This window comes from Oryctolagus cuniculus, chromosome 1 (assembly GCF_964237555.1).
Source record: "Oryctolagus cuniculus chromosome 1, mOryCun1.1, whole genome shotgun sequence".
NCBI classification, from domain to species: domain Eukaryota; kingdom Metazoa; phylum Chordata; class Mammalia; order Lagomorpha; family Leporidae; genus Oryctolagus; species Oryctolagus cuniculus.
The window spans coordinates 61382887-61403202 of NC_091432.1; the positions used below are offsets into that span (position 1 = coordinate 61382887).

General features: G+C 39.2%; 2 protein-coding genes across 2 annotated transcripts in view; both read left to right on the plus strand.

Moving 5' to 3' along the window:
- Nucleotides 1-20316, plus strand: part of LOC100352379 (ubiquilin-1) — a 113777-nt gene that overhangs the window by 35912 nt on the left and 57549 nt on the right. The gene's annotated exons all lie outside the window — the stretch shown is intronic.
- On the plus strand, nucleotides 11447-12394 carry OLFR645 (olfactory receptor 645). The gene is given in 1 exon segment (NM_001171465.1): nucleotides 11447-12394. A coding segment is annotated over 1 exon segment (948 nt).

The following is a 20316-nucleotide window of genomic DNA, read 5'->3' on the forward strand; positions in this document are numbered from 1 at the left end:
ATTTTAGAAGTAAGGGTTGAAAGTGGGAGGACTAAATGAGTAAGGAAAATTTTCTGTAGGGAATTTTCAAGGAAAATGGAAATAAATGTTTACTAATTCTTATGTTCAACTTCTCGTAACCTCTCTTATTTTTCTCTTCTTTTTCCTTTAATACTGTGTACTTCACTGAATTCCCATTCATCATGAGCCAAGTCATCCTGTGTGCATAGGACATTGCTAATTCTATAAACCAATGGATTGGGAACGTTGTGGTGCAGCAGGTTAGTTGCTGCTTTTGACACTGGCATTCTATTTTGGAGCACCAGTTCAAGTCCCAGCTGCTCTACTGCTAATCAGACTTCCTACTAATGTGCCTAGGAAGGCATTGAGTTATGCTTGGGTTCCCTGCTACCCATGTGGGAAACCTAGATGGATTCCTACCTCCTATCTTTGACCCTTGGCCTAACCCTAGTTGTCACAGCTACTTGGGGAGTGAACTAATGGATGAAAGATCTCTTTTTCCTCTGTTGCCTTTCTTTGATACTCTACCTTTCAAATAGATAGATAATTAATTAATAATTCTTTAAAATAATTATTAAAAATTAAAATTAAAAAAAAGATGACCTACATGAAAGATCTCCACGAGTGAGATCCCAGTGGAAAGAACGGGGCCATCAAAGAAGGAGGTACCTTTCTCTGAAGGGAGGAGAGAACTTCCACTTTGACTATGACCCTGTTGGAATAAGACAAAGTCAGCGAACTCAAAAGGCTTCCATAGCCTTGGCAACTCATGACTAGAGCCTAGGGAGATTACTGACGCCATAAACAAGAGTGTCAAATTGTTAAGTCAAAAACAGGAGTCACTGTATACTTACTTCTTAGGTGGGATCTGTCCTTAATGTGTTGTCCAATGTGAAGTAATGCTATAACTAGTACTGAAACAATATTTTACACTTTGTGTTTCTGTGTGGGTGCAAACTGATGCAATCTTTACTTAATATATACTAAATTGATCTTCTGTATATAAAGATAATTGAAAATGAATCTTGATGTGAATGGAATGGGAGAAGGAGATGGGAGGGGTGTGAGTGGGAGGGAGGTTATGGGGGGAAAACGCCATTGTAATCCATAAACTGTACTTTGGAAAATTATATTTACTAAATAAAAGTTAAAAAAAATAAAATTCCTCCATTTAAGAGAAAAGAAAAATAGCCATGGACATACATATATATTTATATTTATTGTTTTTGATAAAAGGTTCTGAGATCTCCTAAGTTTTGTTCTTAGGGTCAAACTTAACAACCACGGACCAAAAACCAACAACAGATTGCTTGACATTGACTTAAGTCCCCAGAGGCTGTCTACCAGGGCCAGCATCCTGCTTGTGTGTAAATTTAACAGATTATTAACCCCAACCAATCCAGAAGCAACCAGTACTTCTCCTTAAGGAGTGTCCTTCTGTCCCCAAATGATCCACTTTTATGTTATCTTGCCCTCTTTTGTCAATAACAATAGAGGTAGTTTCATTGTAAAATGCTCTTAGCTCTTAGGTGCAGTGAACATATTTTCAACTGGTGTTTGCAGAACTTGCTTCATTTGGTCCTTTTCTGGTTACCATTTATAACAGTTCAATAAAACTCTTCTGTTTCAGAGGACTTCTGCTTTCAAAAGTTTTTAATTCCTTCATTTCACAAAATGCATATTCAAAACATTTTTATTACTACTTTAAACTTTTTAATTTGTTTTTATTTCTTTGAAGTGGAGAGACAAAGAGACAGAGTCAGAGGCAGAGATAGACAGAGATCGTCCATCAACTGATTACTCCCCAAATGCCCACCATAGCTGGGGTGGGGCTGGTTGGGCTGAAGCTGTGAGTGAGGAAATCAATCCTGACCTTCAATGCAAGTGGCAGAAGCCCAGGTGATTAAGCCATCATCTGCTGCCTTTCAGGGTGCACTTAAGCAGGAAACTGGGATGAACAGCAGAAAGGGGACTGGAGCCCAGGCACCCTCATAGAGTATATGGGTGTTTCAAGGAATATCTTTAACCACCATAAGAAATTACCACCTCACCAAGAAATGATTGAAAATTTCCAGAACATGGCATCAGCATATTAGAACAAGGATCTTCTGGACATGAATCATTGTGCTTTTGCCCAGGATTCATGTCCTTAAAACACGCAAACCCTGGGAGCGAATATCAGTCCTCTGTCCAGGTCTCCTTATATCCTTGGACATGACATTCATAAAAGCAAAATATGATATTTTAAACTTCATAAATTAAGTGCAAACCTAATTTGGGAAGGAGGAGAAACACATTTTTTTTTTTAATGGAACTGATGAGATATTCTTATTTTTCTTCAGTCAGCTTATGCATTCAAAAATCAATATTAATGGAATTAGGCAGGTTTTACTCCCAGTTATTCCTAGGTTTTATAAAATATAATGCCTGAGAACACTTGTTTTTATACAAAGTGTAGAAGGTGTTTGCCATGCAGGGGACGCTATCATAAAACAGGTACTATTGTAATCAACCTCTGCCCTAATGGAAGAGGTTCTAGTTACCAGAACCTTAAAATAGGGTGCTCACCAAATTGGAAGCCAGATTTCTAAGGATCAACCCTAGAGAACCAGTGTTGGTATTTGTAGGCTAATAGAAGAGAATGGTTCAAAGGGCAGAACAGAATAGAATTACCCCAAACTGCTTCCGTTAGAATCAGTTAATGTTGTGCAGGATAAAACACTTGCTCGGGTGAGAATGATAAAAACAGAAAGCAAATCCCTTCTTCCAGCTTCCCAGTCTTCCTTGAATGTTTTCTATGAGCAGACCTTAACAATGCATTTATTTTCTGAACTCCAAAGCATTGCTAAAATACTTTTGTCTAAAGCCACATCTTATTCTTAAAATAAATTTGTAAGACAAGAAAAGCAAGCCCTCTGTGAGCATATGTTGACTTAATTAATAATAAAACCAGATTACTCTACATCAATAATTGAAATTGTCTCTTCACTTGTTGCCTTGAGGGGCGAAGGAAATGTACTAGGTAATAATTAGAAGAATGAAATCGGATTTTTTTTTCTTTTTGGGCTGGTGCTGTGGCACAGCAGGTAAAGCCACCACCTGTGGTGCCAGCATCCCATATTCCTCTGGTTCGAGTCCCGGCTGCTCCATTTCCAATCCAGTTCTCTGTTATGGCCCAGGAAAGCAGCAGAAGATGACCCAAGTCCTTGGCCCCATGCACCCACGTGGGAGATCTGGAAGAAGCTCCTGGCTCCTGGCATCAGATCTGATCGGCCCAGCTCCAACCATTATGGCCATTTGGGGAGTGAACCATTGGATAGAAGACTCTCTCTCTCTCTGCCTCTCTGCAACTCTGCCTTTCTGATAAATAAATAAATCTTAAAAAAAGAAATTTTGTTTCTTTTTATTTAAAATTTATTTATTTTGAAGGAAGGGAGGGAGGAAGGAAGGGAGGGAGGAAGAGAGGGAGGAAGGGAGGGAGGAAGGGAAAGAAAGAGAGAGAGAGAGAGAGAGAGAGATGCAAAAAGATCTTCCATCTGTTGTTTCACTCCCTACATGTCTGCAGTAGCCAGATCTAGGCCAGACCACAGTCAGGATCTAGGAGCTCCATCCAGGTCTCCCACATGGATTGCAGGGGCCCAAGCACTTGAACTGTCATCTCCTTTGTACAAGAGATGGCTTATCTGGCAGTTTAGGGTTTATTTCTCCATCAAGTTAGGTCTTGATATCCACGCTGGATTAATTTTACTACCCTGCCACCATCTCTCATAGAGCAAATAACAAACTTACTTACATTCCATCTATTATGGAGTAAATGCAAAACAAGAATGAGACAGTGGTTGTAAAAGGACAGATCATTAACATATCCATGAGTAGGTCATTGTGCACTGAAGCACTACAGACTAAAAAGGCTCCTCTCCCAATAAGACTTGAGGAATAGAGGGATTTGGTATGTCAATTAAAAACTTGGTAGGATGTAAGAAGTAGAGAGATGGGTTAAGACTGACTCCTGAAGAATGGTTTTTGACTTGGTCATTACTTAGATTTTAAATAAAGGCCCATCTGTTCACTTTGTAAAGGTTCAGCAGGACGATCTGCATTTTAAGAAAAAAATCACTGACCTAGGGGATGACTGGATGCTGGCAGATTTGGGGCAAAGATCAATTGGGAGTCTGCTTGATAATTAGATGATAAATGTCTAAATTTAGGCTGATAGGGTATTAGTGTAGTGATAAAACCTTTTGAGACAATGCTTTAAGATATGTCAACTGTTGGGCATCAGGGTTGAGAGACAATAAAAGGTTGAGAGACAATAAAGATGAGGAGACATTGGAATAGACTGACAATGGAATAGAGCTGACAATGGAATAAGAAATATGGAGAGAACAGTGGCCCTTTGCTTGCCTTTCCTTGGTGAAATCAGAAGACCATTTCTGACCCCAAGAGTCCATGGCTGAGCGTGCTCACCAACCTCATCACTGATGGTGAAGGAAGGGAAACAACATTTACAGCATTCCTGCCATGTATCAGGCTAAGGAAGTGGTAAATGTAGGGGCCAGCATTGTGACTTAGCTGGTAAAGCTGCTGCCTTGGATGCCAGCATCCCATATGGATGCTGGTTTGATTCCTGGATGCTCTACTTCTGATCTAGCTCACTGCTAATGGCCTGGAAAAAGCATCAGAAGATGGCCCAGTGGCCCCTGCTACTGAAGAGTTAAAATTGTATATGTGCAGGTGTAAAAAGTTAAGCTTAAGCTTACAGGTTTAAACCTTCCTGGTACAGCTATAAAAATAAGACAGAGTGAAGTAGCACCTTGACAGTAGGGACTCCATTTTGGAGCACTTGAGACTCCATTCTGGGAAAGCACCCCCCCACCGTGAGACTCTGGTTTGCAACTATGATCTCAAATAGTCGGACAATAGCAGTGCACTACATCACCCTTGGCAGAGCACAAAAACCCCCTAGCATGATTGTTCAAGCTTAAAAGTAGAAAGGTTGCACTTGGGTTACCTGGGCTAATAATAAAGATGTGATTTGTCTGTGTCTTACATTAATGTCAAGTCCTAATTGCTAATTGTAATATTGTAACTGGTATTGTCAAGATTATGATGAATATTAATTTCACTTAGGTTTTAGGTTATGTTGACCCCAGTAACCATATACTCTCTTTTGATTTTATGTACTCTCTTTTGATTTTAGCAACCGTGCATAGCAACCGTGCATAGCAACCATGTATTCCCCCCTTCCCGGTTTTGCGGTTTTTGCCTTTATAAACCCTAACCTTTGGTTATTTGGGGCTGCTCTGTTCATGTATGATCAGACAGCCCCAGCATGCTGGATAATCAATAAATCTTTAACCCTTTGCTGGTTGCATGAGAGAAAAGTCTCTTGGAGTCGTTCCTCGGGTGGTGGGCTTTTTCAGACTGTAACACTACCCACGAGGAGACCCTGATGAAGCTCCTGGCTCCTTGACATCAGCCTGGCCTAGAGTTTGCCTTGTGGCCAACTGGGGAATAAACCAATGGATGGAAGATCTCTCTCTCTCTCTCTCTAATAAATACATTTTTTAAGAGAATGTAAACTATTATCATATCATCTCTACTTAAAAGATGAAAAAACAGGTTTTACTATGATTTAAGGTCATCTAATTGGTAAGTGATTGATTTTCTTTTCACTCCAAGTCTGATCCAAAAACAGTTTAAGCAAATACAGCACACTTCCTCCCCTTTTCCCAAATGGATTTCCTGGTTTCAGTGTCTACAAAGGAACAGGTGGTGTCAGAGGAAATTGTAGAGCAAAAATATACCAAAATCAATGAAAGAACTGGAAAAATGATCAGAATCAGGATTTATATGGATTATTTTTTTACTCTCTTGATAGTGTCCTTGGATACACAAACATACTTAATTTTACTCAAGGAAAATTTATCTACTTTAATTATATTTTTCACTCATTATTGATATCATACCAGAATCCTTTATCAAATACAAGGGTTTGAGAATTTACCTCTATGCTTTCTTTTAAGACTTTGGAGGTTTCTATGGCAAAAAGTGTCCTACATGAAGGACCTCTGTGGATGAGACCCCATGGGAAAGAAGTGGACATCAAAGAAGGATGCAATTTTCTCTGTAGGGAGGAGAGAACTTCCACTTTGCTATGGCCTTGTTTAAATATTGATGGAGTTTGTGGATTCAAAAGGCTTCCATAGCTTAGACAGCTCATATCAAGAGCCTCAGGTCATCACTGACATCATACATGAGTCTTAATTGTTCAATTAACAACAGGAGTCACTGTGCACTAACTTCCCATGTAGGACCTCTGTCCTCAAAGATCTGTATTATGAGAGCTAACAGTAATACTTGTTCTCAAAGGAAAACTAAAAGATTTCAGTGGTTTTAGTTCTTATATTTAGTTCAATTTCAAGCTAATTTTTGTATATAGTATAAGGACCCAACTTCAACTTCATTTTGTTGTATATAGATATCCAGTTGTCCCAACATCCATTTGTGAAAGGAATTCATTGTTTTATCATTGTTCAGGCTTGGTATTTATGGAAATCAATCAGTTAACCAAAGATGTATGTGTTGGTATCCCAGTGCTATTTCTTTGAGCTAATGTTTATCCTTAGGCTAGTACAACACTGTTTTGATAATGGAAGTTTTGTTGTATGTTTGGAAATAGGAAATTTGAGTCTTAATCTTTGCTCTTCTTTTGCAAGATTTTTTTTAAATCTTTTTTTTGACTTTTATTCAAACACTTGAACAGAGTTACCAAATAAACCATCAATTTCAGTTCTAAGTATATACAATAAGGACTACAAACATGCTTCATAAAAAAATCTTGTATAAAAATATTCAGAGGCACTATTCATAATCCCCAAAAAGAGAGATATCCCTGATTAATGGGCAAATAAAATGTGTTTTATCCATACAATGGGATATTATATTAGGAATGAAGTATTGATATACATATTAGCATAAGTGAACCTTTAAAACATTAAATAAAGAAGCCAGACATAAAATAATGCTTAATGTATTATTACATTTATATGAAATGCTCAAAATAAGCAAATCCAAAGATACAGAAAGAAGATTAGTCACTGTCATGGACTGGGCTGGATTTTGGAATTGGAAGTACCTGCTATTGGTTATGAAGTTAATTTTTAGGGGATGGTTGCTTAACATTGTAAATACCGTTGAATTTAAAAAAATTAAAAATTGAATTTTGTGGTATGTGTATTAGAACTTAATAAAAAAAGAGAAAATCATGTAATCATTATGACTTAAAAATTCAACTTCCTAGAATCAGTGTGTTTCTGTTAAAAATATTTACAAACCCTGGACCTAGACAGGAAGAGATCAAATTTGTCCGCCAGGTGTTAGCTAGTAGCCATCCTTATGGGAAAGTCAGAAGCTTGCAGAGGGTGAGAGAAGTTGATTTTAGCTTCTTTAATCATTTTCTTTCACAATTTTCTCTAGTTTTGAAGAAGGTTACACAGAGAGAAGCAAAGGCAAAGATAATCTGCTAAGTAGGAAAGAAATAGTACAAATAGAAAAAGATGCCAATGATTAACGGGATAAAAATTCTTGTGTACTTTGAAAATGCTAAGTGAATAAATTAACTATCTATATATGAATGCAGCTTTGCCACTAATTAGTATTATAATTTGAGCATAATTCAACCTCCTGAATCTGTGAAATGAGAAAGGATTCCCTTTCTCTGAATTTGGTTGTTAGGTTCAAAAAAGATAGTACTCAAAGCTCTTGTCAAAGATCAGGAAACATTGAAAATACTGAGTATTATGTTACATTTCTATCATCATGACTCCAGAAGCAAATTGTAGTTTCAGTCAACCCTGTAGCCTGATGCTGCTGGTACCATGAGAACAGGGTTCAGGTATGGGACTTGGCTTGGGGAAAGAAGCCCTATAGTTAAAGGTCAGGAAACATAAGTCATATTCTTGCTTTCTCATTTACTAATACAAGGCACATTGGTACTCAGACTTCTTATTTGCCAGAGACCCTAGGGCCCATCCCTCACAGAATCTTATAAGCCATGAGGAGGTGGTATGGGAGCAGATGAACCCTGCTCAGTTGGGAGAAGAGAGGATATTGCCTTATCCTTTGCATAGACATCCTGAACCGCCCAAAGGAATAAAAAACAAGAGGTAAACATTGGGATCCCTCTGTGAGAAGCCTATTCTCAACTGGGTTTGACCTGGAGAATATTGTGACTAGCAATAGTGCTTCCATGGCTCAGAACTTGAGAGAGATGGCACCTGTGAAATGTGGTGTGAGGATGGGGTGCCCTACAGCCTTAACCTGACCTGGAGAAAGCACAGCCCATTCTCCTAGCGTGTCTAGGACAGGAGGTCATTGCTTTGTCTTGTCAGTCTTATCTGGGTCCCCTTCACACTTCTCCATGTTCAGTGCTCCAGGTCCTTCTCCCTAAAATTCTTTGGTCTTCATTCTTCCTGTATTATTTCCCCTATATTTTTAATCGTTTTCTGTCTTTCTCCATCCTTGCCTTTCCCCATCCTTCTAGTCTTCTCCTCTCTCTCTCTCAGACTCTTTATAACTTCTTTCTTTAACTTCTACCCCTAGTTTTTGCTTGGTGTGAGCCTGGGAAAAATATAACAGAAGAGACAAGATGCTAGTAGTGACATGGGCCACTCAGCTGAACTTCAATGTATCCAATTAGGACAGGAAAGAGGTACTACAACTGGATTTTTGTTAAGATTATTTCATTTGTATTTATGTTTTTATCTGAAACACAAAAACTGTACATATATTAAGGGGTACCATATGATATATTGTTATATGTATACATTATATAATGTCTAATTAGGGTAAACAATCTGTCCTCTCGAACATTTATTATTTTCTTAAGGTAAAACATTCAAAGTATCTTCTAGCTTTTAAAAAAGTTAGAAAAATATATAGTATATTATCCACATGTACAGTGAGACATGTGACAGTGGTATGAGACTTAATGGTGGGTTGTTTCAGAGGCTGGTGACCTTGATATAATCTCCTCTAAGATCCTCAGTGTCAATTTTTGTGAAACACTGATGGTGACTCATTATGCTGTCTTGATTTGCCAGTGCTTATGTGCTTCATTCTCCTGACCATCTTCAAATCCAGTACTGCTGCTGAGAAAATCCATCCTTTGCAGGTCCTTGCAACTTTGTCTCAGACTTTACCCTTTTGATGGAGAATTTCTACCTGATGTCTAATCTGATTCTTTGTTGAAACAAAACTTAGCTCATGCAAGTGAAAAATAATTTTTCCCTTAAGGATGTATAAAATAATAAAATACAACAGTGATATAAATAAATTAATCAATCAGGATAACTGCACTCACGTTTAGGATTTATCCATGAAAGGTAGAAGAGGACATAACATTTAAATTATGAAAATTATAGGTGAAGCCACTTATCAAAGTGTCTGCAAGGTTCCTGGACAAGCCCCAGAAGTATTATCGAAATATTTTTGAGTGCAGCTCCTTCCACAGATATCAGTTTCTGAAATTCTTCAGTGCAGGAGAGCAAGGGCAAGGATGTAAAATGCACTGTTAACATCTTTATCACTCTTCCCACAATATTGTTTCACCTGAAGTAAGGTGTTTCTCATCTTATATCCCTGTGGAAATTTGTCTTTCTGTGAGCAGAAAAACCATGATCTGCTTTGGAAATCAAAGAATGATATTCTTTAGTAATTCATGAGAAAAATAAGGTAGAGTAATTCTAATGTTTTTTTCTGCTTTGTCTGGATCTTTTCGATTTTGGTTTTGCTTGCCTGTAACACAATGTTTTAAAGTGATGATATGTTCTTGAAAATTAAATATGAGTTTTCTATAAATATATGATATGGTTTTTGCCAAAGAAAGAACATTGTGAAACCAATTTGCCATCTCATCTAAATATGCTTTTAAACAAAACAACAATTATATCACCAATATATCCATAATACTTCCTACTCAGCAGGATTGTTCTAAGACCCAAACTCTCCCTTTCTCTTTGTCTCTCTTTCCTTCTATGTGTATCCATAGGGCAACTCTCTTTTGGTCTTATCTTAAAAGTAAAGGGAACACAGAGGTTAGTATATTTGCCTAATACCACATGGCTGTTTTGGGGGTAGTACTGGGCTCAAACCCATAACTATACTACATTATGATGTTTTTCATGAGCTACTGATTTTCCAGCTTTCCTAGGAGAACTTTCAGTATTAAGTGTGCTGTGTTAGACTGTGTAAATGCCTTGAGATGGAAATTGGACTATAAAGTTTTAATTCTTTTTAAATTTTTGTTAATATAAAGGGAACAGATTTGATGTATTTCATAGGTACGGTTCTAAAAAGATAGCTATACTTCCCTCCCTCCCCTTCTCCCTCCTCAATCTCACTCCTTTCCTCCCTTCTTTTCTTTTCATTAATTTTTGAGAAGACATAATTTTAATCCACTCTTTAATCACAGGCTTAATTCTCCACTAATCACAATATTCAGTAGGAAAATGACAGTTTCACCAGAGTATAATCTAAATGACTATCATATCATAGGATGTCCATTTCATTCCCATTTTTTGTATTTTATATTAAGTACCACATATCAGGGAAAATATGATATTTTTCTTTTTGAGACTGGCTTATTTCACCAAGCATAATGGTTTCCAGTTGCATCCATTTTGTTGCAAAAGATAAGATTTATTCTTTTTTATGGCTGAGTGGTATTCCATAGTACACACATCCAGTTATCAGCTGATAGACGTCTGAGTTAAGTCCATATCTTAGCTGTTGTGTACTGAGCTTCAATATACATGGGAGTACAGATAACTGTGTCATATGCTGATTTCATTTACTTTGGGTAAATTCCCAGGAGTAGGATGGCTGAGTCTATAGTAGATCTATCTTCAGATTTCTGAGGAATCTCCATACTGTCTTCCATAGTAGTTGTACAAGTTTACATTCCCACCAAGATCCAGTTTGAATTCTAGCCATGTAACATCCTTACTACAAAAACTAGAGTCCTGGAGTAATTCTGTTACATTTCTTGGACACATGGTTCTTCATTAGAGTGAGTGTCATCATCTGTAATACATCGGCTAGGATCATGGTAAGAAATATGAAGCATATAAAGGAGATATTTGATAATGACAGGAAGGCATCAAGAGGGCTACCAAGGAGATTGAATGAGCTAGACAATCCCCCATGAAAGAATTGTATTTTGTAATTCTGAAAGAGGTCTAAGAATGAAGCTTCTCTTTCAATGGATAGCATTTCTTAACTTCCTTGTCACTCTCCCAGTGAACTTCAGGATAAAATCTATGTGTAACTGCATTTTATAAACCTGGTTTTGTTTTTTTCTCCCTAGGAAGAATAGTCATCTTAGACACAAGGTGCAGTTTCTCTGAAGATCCAATGGGCTGATGATAAGTGTCTCTGACCTCTCATGGGCAACTTCAGGATCAATGGCTCTAATGCTCCCAGCTTTATACTGACGGGTTTCCCAGGGATGGAGGCCATGGAGCTCTGGTTATCCCTCCCTCTTCTTCTATTCTATGCCATCTCCATTGTAGGCAACAGCCTGATACTCCTTATTGTCAAGCAGGAGCAGAGCTTGCACCAGCCCATGTACTACTTCTTGTCCCTGCTCTCAGTCAATGACTTGGGTGTGTCCTTCTCCACATTGCCAACTGTGTTGGCTGCCCTGTGCTTTCATGCCAGAGTGATCTCCTTTAATGCCTGTTTGGCCCAAATGTTTTTCATCCATCTCTTCTCTTGGACAGAATCAGGCATTCTTCTGGCTATGAGCTTCGATCGCTATGTGGCCATCTGTAACCCACTGCGCTATGCTGCAGTGCTCACCAATGCCCGCGTGGTGGCAATGGGCTTGAGTGCCATTCTCCGCAGTTTTGTGCTCATCCTGGTCTTTCCATTGCTGCTGTACAGACTGCCCTTCTGCCACCCACAAAACATTCTCTCCCATGCCTACTGCCTTCATGTGGACATGATTAAATTGTCATGTACTGATGTCTCCCTCAATAGCCACTATGGGCTGTCCATTGTTTTGTTCACCTTTGGCCTGGACTCTGCCCTGATCCTCATCTCCTATGTCCTCATCCTGCAATCTGTGTTAGCCATTGCCTCTCAGGAGGAGCGCCTCAAGACACTGAACACATGTGTGTCCCACATCTCAGCTGTGCTTATCTTCTATGTGCCTATGGTTAGTGTTTCCATTGTCCATCGATTTGGGGCTGGTCTACCCCATGCTGTCCATATCCTTATGTCTATTCTCTATCTCTTTGTGCCTCCCATGCTAAATCCTATTATCTACTCCATTAAGACAAAGGAGATACGACACAGAATTCTCAAAATGCTCTTCAGAGTCAAGGTCTGACTCTGACATATCTAAGAGCACTGGATAATCTGGGGTTGTTGATGGACAACCAGACACTAGAGAAGACATGGATAAACTGAGGGGATGCTATTACTACATTTCAACTTTCTAGGATCAATGATCAATCATTTTAGTCTAGTGTATTGGAGTGCCACCTGGCAGAGCTACCTTGGATCTTATTGGGAAATTAACTATAATGTCCTCTAGAGGCAGAGAGATGGTCTCCAAGAATAACCAGGAGAATTTTGAGCATCACTTCAGTGTGGGATTATTTCTGTATGAACTTGAGAGAAACTGCAGGACATGTGGTTGCATGCTGGAACTTGTGGTTATGGGCCTGTGCGACTGTGAAGAGGACAGATATGCAGATAAGGGTGGTCATGGACTGGCATTCATCATTACCAAAGTGAAGTTCAGTGTGTGTGGTTGATTTCAGATGCTGCCAAGAGCCAGGGCCTCTGTCACTGTGTTTTTGAAATTTCGATGTTTAACAGCCAGGATATTCGAGTAGGCAGGATTAGATTTTGAGATTCCTGGTATAGATTTTTTTCCCAGTTGGGAGACCCGTAGATTCATAACCTCTTGGTTCACCCCCATTAAACTCAGTCTTTTGCTTATGTCTCCTGTGACCTTTCCATCACTCTTAATCACTATTTGCTTGCACTTGAGAGAATTTGAGTTCTCTAAAGTAGCTAGAGTATCATTCTCTACTTTGTCCACATCTGAATTATCAAGGCCCCTCTGGTTGTATGGCATTTACTGGTGGTAATCATGAAAGAATAAGTGAAAAAAGAGGTAAATAAGTGAATGAATAAGAGACAAAAATAATGAATAAACAAACATGAATATTAACTAATATGGCTTTCCTCAATTCAGAGTTTCATACCATGAACTTTTTGTACTCCTTCTGTACCCTGAGTGAGTGGAACAAAGCCTTCTTGGTCTTAACCTGCAAAATGAAATATAAATATTTTATTTATCTACCTCATAGGTGTGCTTTGAAGAAAAACTGTTCTAAAAATTATAAAGAATGCACTTGTAGATTATTTTCTTATATAATTTTTATTAAACAGGGATAAATATAAAATTCTCTTTGTAGCATCATACTAACATATGCATAAGCCATAAAAGAAATTTATTTTCTAATTTTTGTCTAAACATTTTGTCTAATGTTTTTCTCTATGTTATGTAGAATTGCTTTGTGCTCCCACCATACTCAAGTGTGCTTTACTATGTCAGTTTGGTTAGTTTGTCTCCTCATGTATAGAGACCATATTTCATTTATCTTTGTGTTCTTTAGCCTCTAACACTGGGCCTGAAGTATTCCCCCACCACAGACATTGAAGAATAAATTAATAAATTATTTTATTTGCATACATTTGTATATAAGAAACCCCTTAGGGCAATGTTGTGGTGTCACAGGTAAAGCTACTGCCTGGGACATAGGCATCCCATATGGGTGCCAGTTCAAGTCTTGGCTGCTCCACTTTCAACCCAGCTCCCTGCTAATGGCCCGAGAAGGTAGTAGAAGATGGTCCAAGTGCTTGGGCTCCTGCCATGCTAGTGGGAGACCCAGAAGTTCCTGGTTCCTGGCCTCAACCTGGCACAACCACAGCCATTACAGCCACTTGAGGAGTGAACCAGCAGATGGAAGATCTCTGTCTGTTGCTCTTTCTCTGTAACTCTGACTTTAAAATAAACAAAACTTTAAAAGAGAAACACTGTTATACTTCTATGGATTATCATATTAAAAACTGTTTAACTCTAAAATATACCAGATACATTGTGGTGCAACAGGTTAAAATGTTGCTTGCAATATTAGCTTTCCATATTGGAGTGCTAGTTCTAGTCCATGCTGCTCTGCTTCTGCTAATGTGTCTGGGATTTTCACTGAAGTTGGCCCAGGAACTTGATCCTCTGCCATCTCTGTGAGAAATCAGGGTGGAGTTCTTGGCTTCTGGTTTCATCATTACCCAGATTTAGCTGTTGGGTCCATTTCAGTGGTGAACCTGTAGATGGAAGACATATCTCTTTCTCTATCTCTCTTTATCTGTCTCTCCCTGTCTCTATGCCACTCTTTCAAAAAACTAAATATCAAAAAAGATAAAATAAAATAGCTAATAATTTTACTAAAGAACAACTTTAAGTGAAGATTTTGTTATTGATCATAGTCTAAATAGCATATGCATTATGGATATGACCAAAACAAAAATAAATTGTACTTGAAATTTTCAAACATGTTTCAAATGCACCTTGTACATTGTTCAGAAATTATGTCGTTTTAATGGAGTAACACCACTCTGCCTTTTAGCAAATTATTTATTTATCTATTTATTTATTTTTATTTACTTGAAATGTAGAGACGCCTTACTAGGCTAATCCTCTGCCTGTGGCCCTGGCACCTCGGATTCTAGTCCCTGTCCAGGCACCAGATTCTGTCCCAGTTGCTCCTTTTCCAGTCCAGCTCTCTCTGCTGTGGCTTGGGAAGGCAGTGGAGGATGGCCCAAGTGCTTGGGCCCTGCACCTGCATGGGAGACCAGGAGGAGGCACTTGGCTCCTGGCTTTGGATTGGCGCAGCATGCCAGCTGTAGTGGCCATTTGGGGGGTGAACCAACGGAAAGAAGAGAGAAACAAAGAGAGAGAGAGATCTTCAATCCATTGGTACACTCACCAAATGTCCACAATATCTGATGCTGAACCAGACTGAAGCCAGGAGCCAAATCTCAAGCTGAGTCTCCCATGTGTGTGGCAAATATTCAAGTACTTGAGCTGATACATGCTGCCTTCCAGAGGGTGTGTTAGTCAGAAGCTGGGATTGGAAACAGAGATGAGATTTGAATGCAGGTACTCTGGTATGAGAAGCAGGTGTCCTAACGGGCATCTTCACTAATGTGCTAGATCTGTCCCTGGATCTTTCATTTTCCAATCTAGAAATATACTTAAGAATGTTATCCTCGGGGCCGGCACTGTGGCGCAGTGGGTTAAAGCCCTGGTCTGAGGTGCTGGCATCCCATATGGGTGCCAGTTCTAGTCCCGGCTGCTCCACTTCTGATCCAGCTCTTTGCTGTGGCCTGGAAAGCAGTAGAAGATGGCCCATGTCCTTGTGTGCCTGCACCCATGTGGGAGACCCAGAAGAAGCTCCTGGCTCCTGCCTCCGGATCAGCGCAGCTCCAGCAGTTGCGGTTATCTGAGGAGTGAACCAACAGATGAAAGACCTCTCTCTGTCTCTACCTCTCTCTGTAACTCTTTCTTTTTTTCCCTTTCTTCCTTCCTTCCTTCCTTCCTTCCTTCCTTCCTGTTAAATATTTATTTATTTATTTGAAAGTCAAAGTTATACAGAGAGAGGAAAGGCAGAGAGAGAGAGAGAGAGAGAGGTCTTCCATCTGATGGTTCTCTCTCCAATTGGCTGTAATAGCTGGAGCTGCGCAGATCTGAAGCCAGGAGCCAGGAGCTTCTTCCGGGTCTCCCACGAGGGTGCAGGGGCCCAAGGACTTGGGCCATCTTCTCACTGCTATCCCAGGCTACAGCAGAGAGCTGGATTGGAAGAGGAGCAGCCGGGACTAGAACTGGCGCCCATATGGGCTGCTGGCGCTTCAGGCCGGGGCATTAACCTGCTGCACCACAGCGCTGGCCCCATCTGACTTTCAAATAAATAAAATGAATCTTTTAAAAAAAAGAATGTTATCCTTGTCTGGTGACAAGACCTATTACTATGTTAGTGTTTTCACCACCATAGGTATCTGGTTATGATACACATTTGATATGAGGTTTTGGTTTCTTTAACTTATTCTTATACACAGGTCGTCTTAATGGTATATTCTCTATTCTTCTAGAGAAATATAATGAGTTGTGTTTGGTCTCTTTAACGGAGGCTAACATCACCTACTTATTATGGGTTGGACATAAGCCCAGGCTTTCCAGTCTCACTGCTTGAGCTGCTGGACAGCAGCCAAACATTTTACAAGTTGATATTGATGGAAAACTTTTCTTATTCACAAGATTAGAAGAGTATAGGGTTTAGGAGGTATCACTGAACTGGAGTGCATCTTATGTGAAGGTTTTTTGTTTTTTCAATCTTTTGTCTTCTGGGTACATTTGTATATAGTCATGAAGCCTCAATTCAGGTCCTATTCTGCTGTTCTTCACATGTGTCAATTTCTACATGGCAACCCCCCCTACTATATTTATATTATAGCTTGAGGATATATGGTGTTGCACTGGCACCCTATTCCTTATTAAGAAATGCTTAAAGGTATGCATTAATGGGTTCTTCCTTATTCTCTTACTTCTAAAATATTCAATGGTGAAAATGGAAAAATATGGATCAAGCTGAATTAATGACTTGAAAGTAACAGAAAAAAATCCAGATAACATATACTTTCTTAACTACTTGTTCTGTTTTATAGATATGAATATGTCTATAAGTAGTTGCTTGATAAATATTTGACTATATTTCCACCCCAAGACATAAAGAGGATCAAAATTGTTGCATAGTATATAGTTAAGGACTCTAAAATAAAAGATGTAGCCATAGAATATGCCTACCACAGTGTGTGGTATAGGAAAATTTTTCTACAAACAGTTACAGAAAGGAGAAGGAAATATCTTTACATAGCAATGAAAAATATGGCACACTTATTGTGGAAAAAATGATGTTAAGTGAATAAGACAGCCACATAAAGATAAATATCACAGAATCTCATTTATGTATGGAATGTGGACTAGGCAAGAATAGGGGAGAGGGGATAGGAAGAGGTTGAGTACTAGGTACTATGATGCAATTAAAAAGAGAAATAGTAGGGTAACCATAGTTAATAATAAATCATTATGGGGATGGCACTGTGGAGTAGTGGGTAAAGCTGCCACTTGCAGTGCCAGCATCCCATTTTGGCCCTGGTTCGAGTCCTGGCTGCTCCACTTCTGATCCAGCTCTCTGCTATGGCCTGGGAAAGCAGTAGAAGGTGGTCCTAGTGCTTGGGACCCTGAACCCCAGGCGAGACCTAGAAGAAGCTCCTGGCTCCTGGTTTCAGATCTGTTCAGCCCCAGCCATTGTGGCCACCTGGGAAGTGAACCAGTGGATGGAAGACCTCTCTCTCTCTCTCTCTCTCTCTTTCTCTCTCTCTCTCCCCCTCTCTCCCTCTCACCCTCTCTGCCTCTCAGTAGTTCTGCCTTTAGGGCAAATAAATAAATCTTAAAAAAATAAGTCATTGCATATTTCAAAACAGAAAGAAGAAAGGATTTTTGAATGATCTAATTAGAAAGGAAGCTATAAATGTTAAAGGTGATGGTTAATTACACTGATTCGATCATTACACAAAGTATGCATGTATCAAAGAATCACATATTAAATATGCCAAATTAGGGCCGGTGCCGTGGCTCAATAGGCTAATCCTCTGCCTTGCGGTGCCAGCACACCGGGTTCTAGTCCCAGTCGGGGCACCGGATTCTGTCCCGGTTGCCCCTCTTCCAGGCCAGCTCTCTGCTGTGGCCAGGGAGTGCAGTGGAGGATGGCTCAAGTCCTTGGACCCTGCACCCCATGGAAGACCAGGAGAAGCACGTGGCTCCTGCCTTCGGTTCAGTGGCTGCTGTGGCCAATGGAGGGTGAACCAACGACACAGGAAGACCTTTCTCTCTGTCTCTCTCCCTCACTGTCCACTTGTCCACTCTGCCTGTCAAAAAAAAAAAGCAAAAAAATATGCCAAATTAGTATGTATTAATCCAAAAGAAAAAGAAATGGATAACATCCTAAAATAAAGTATGAGGAAGAATGACTGAGCAAAAAACCATGGAAATGTGAGGAAAAGGCAGATGTGTGTTCAGAAAACAGGATTCTGATCCAGGAGAAATATTGGGCAAATCCCTTGAGGACAGCTGCACACAGGCCTGGGGTTCAACTTGTCCAGCCTAAAGCAAGAGAAAAGTGACTCCAGGGGGATGTTGTCTATCAAGACAATTAATAAACTTTTAATGAAAATAAATGTGATTAAAGGATAGACATATTTGAAGAAATTATAAGAATGGTTGAACTCTTTAATTAACACACAATTATTCTTAGGTGTTTAAATTTAACTGAAAAGTGATCCCTGTTAAATATGAGTGGGAATAAGAGAGGGAGTAGATGTACAATTTGGGACATACTCAATCGGACTTGCCCCAAATGGTAGAGTTAGAAACATACCAGGGGATTCCAATTCAATCCCATCAAAGTGACATGTATCAATGCCATCTCACTAGTCCAAGTGATCAGTTTCAGTTCATAATTGATCATAATGATAGGATTAAGAGTCAAAGGGATCACATAAACAAGACTAGTGTCTGCTAATACTAACTGGTGGAGTTAAAAAGGAGAGAATGATCCAACATGGGAAGCGGGAAACACAGCAGACTCAGAGAATGGCAGATGTCCTAAACAGCACTCTGGCCTCAGAATCAGCACTTAAGACATTCGGATCCGGCTGAAAAGCCCAGGAGAGTATTTTAGGCATGGAAATCCAAGACACTGGCAAAAAAAACAAAAACAAAAAAGCTAAATGAAAGAGCTCTGTGAGTGAAATCCCAGTGGGAAGAACAGGCCATCAAAGAAGGAGGTACCTTTCTCTGAAGGGAGGAGAGAACTTCCACTTTGACTATGACCTTTTCTATATAAGTTCAGAGTTGGCAAACTCAGAAAGCTTCCATATCCTTGGCAACTCATGACAAGAGCCTAGGGTGATTACTGACACCATAAACAAGAGTGTCAAATTGTTAAGTCAATAACAGGAGTCACTGTGCACTTACTCCTCATGTAGGATCTCTGTCCTTAATGTGTTGTTCAATGTGAATTAATGCTATAACTAGTACTCGAACAGTACTTTATACTTTGTGTTTCTGTGTGGGGGCAAACTGTTGAAATCTTTACTTAATATATACTAAATTGATCTTCTGTATATAAAGATAACTGAAAATGAATCTTGATGCGACTAGAATGGAAGAGGGAGCAGGAGATGGGAGGGTTGCAGGTGAGAGGGAGGTTATGGGGGGAAAAAGCCATTGTAATCCATAAGCTATACTTTGGAAATTTATATTTATTAAATAAAAGTTAAAAAAAATTGGGTTCACTAATTGTGTCAAATTGTTAATGGCTTGTAGATACTGATTATAATGCCTTCCCTATTCCTCATTTTACTCCTTCTTTCTTGTCACCCCCTTCATATGGATTACTGAAAATTCTTACTCCTATCTCATGAACTTACCTCTTATTTCAAAAGAATACTGATGGTCTCAGACAGGGACATTCAAATTCCTTTCACTAAGTCTGTGTGAGTCTTCTTTCTCCTGTTTATAGCAGTGGCAGAAAAATCTTTTCTCTTAATTCCTGGGGCTCACAGTGGGCACTATTCAAAGCATTTATAAGTTAATATCTACCCATTTTTCTATTTACTCTTCAAGGTTTACCATTACACCTTGTTCTGCCACCCATTCTTTTCCTCCAGTATTCCCTTTCATACCTGCATGCCTGTGTTTGCATTGTTGTATCTGCCAGTAATGATACTTCTTCATTCTTTGCCTGACCTCTTCCTGTGTCTTAGGATTCACTGTATTAGTTTTCTATTGTTGCCATGAAACTTGTCAGATATTTATCAGCTTAAAAGTAAAAGACCTTACATTATAGTTTCTATAGGTCAGAATTTGGGGAAGGAATTTATCTTGAAACTCATTTAAGGCTATTGGTTCAGTTTGGTTCTCCCTGATTGAAGGACTGGCATTTTCATTTCCTTGCTAGTTATTAGTTGGTAGTTGATCTTTGTTCCTAAAAGTTGCCCACCTTGATTCTTATGCTTTCTTGGTTCCTTCAGGTAATGGTGGTTGAGTGCTTCCCATGCTTTAAATCTCTTACCATTTTTTTAATCTTTTTATCTGCAGTCTGAAAAAATCTCTATGAT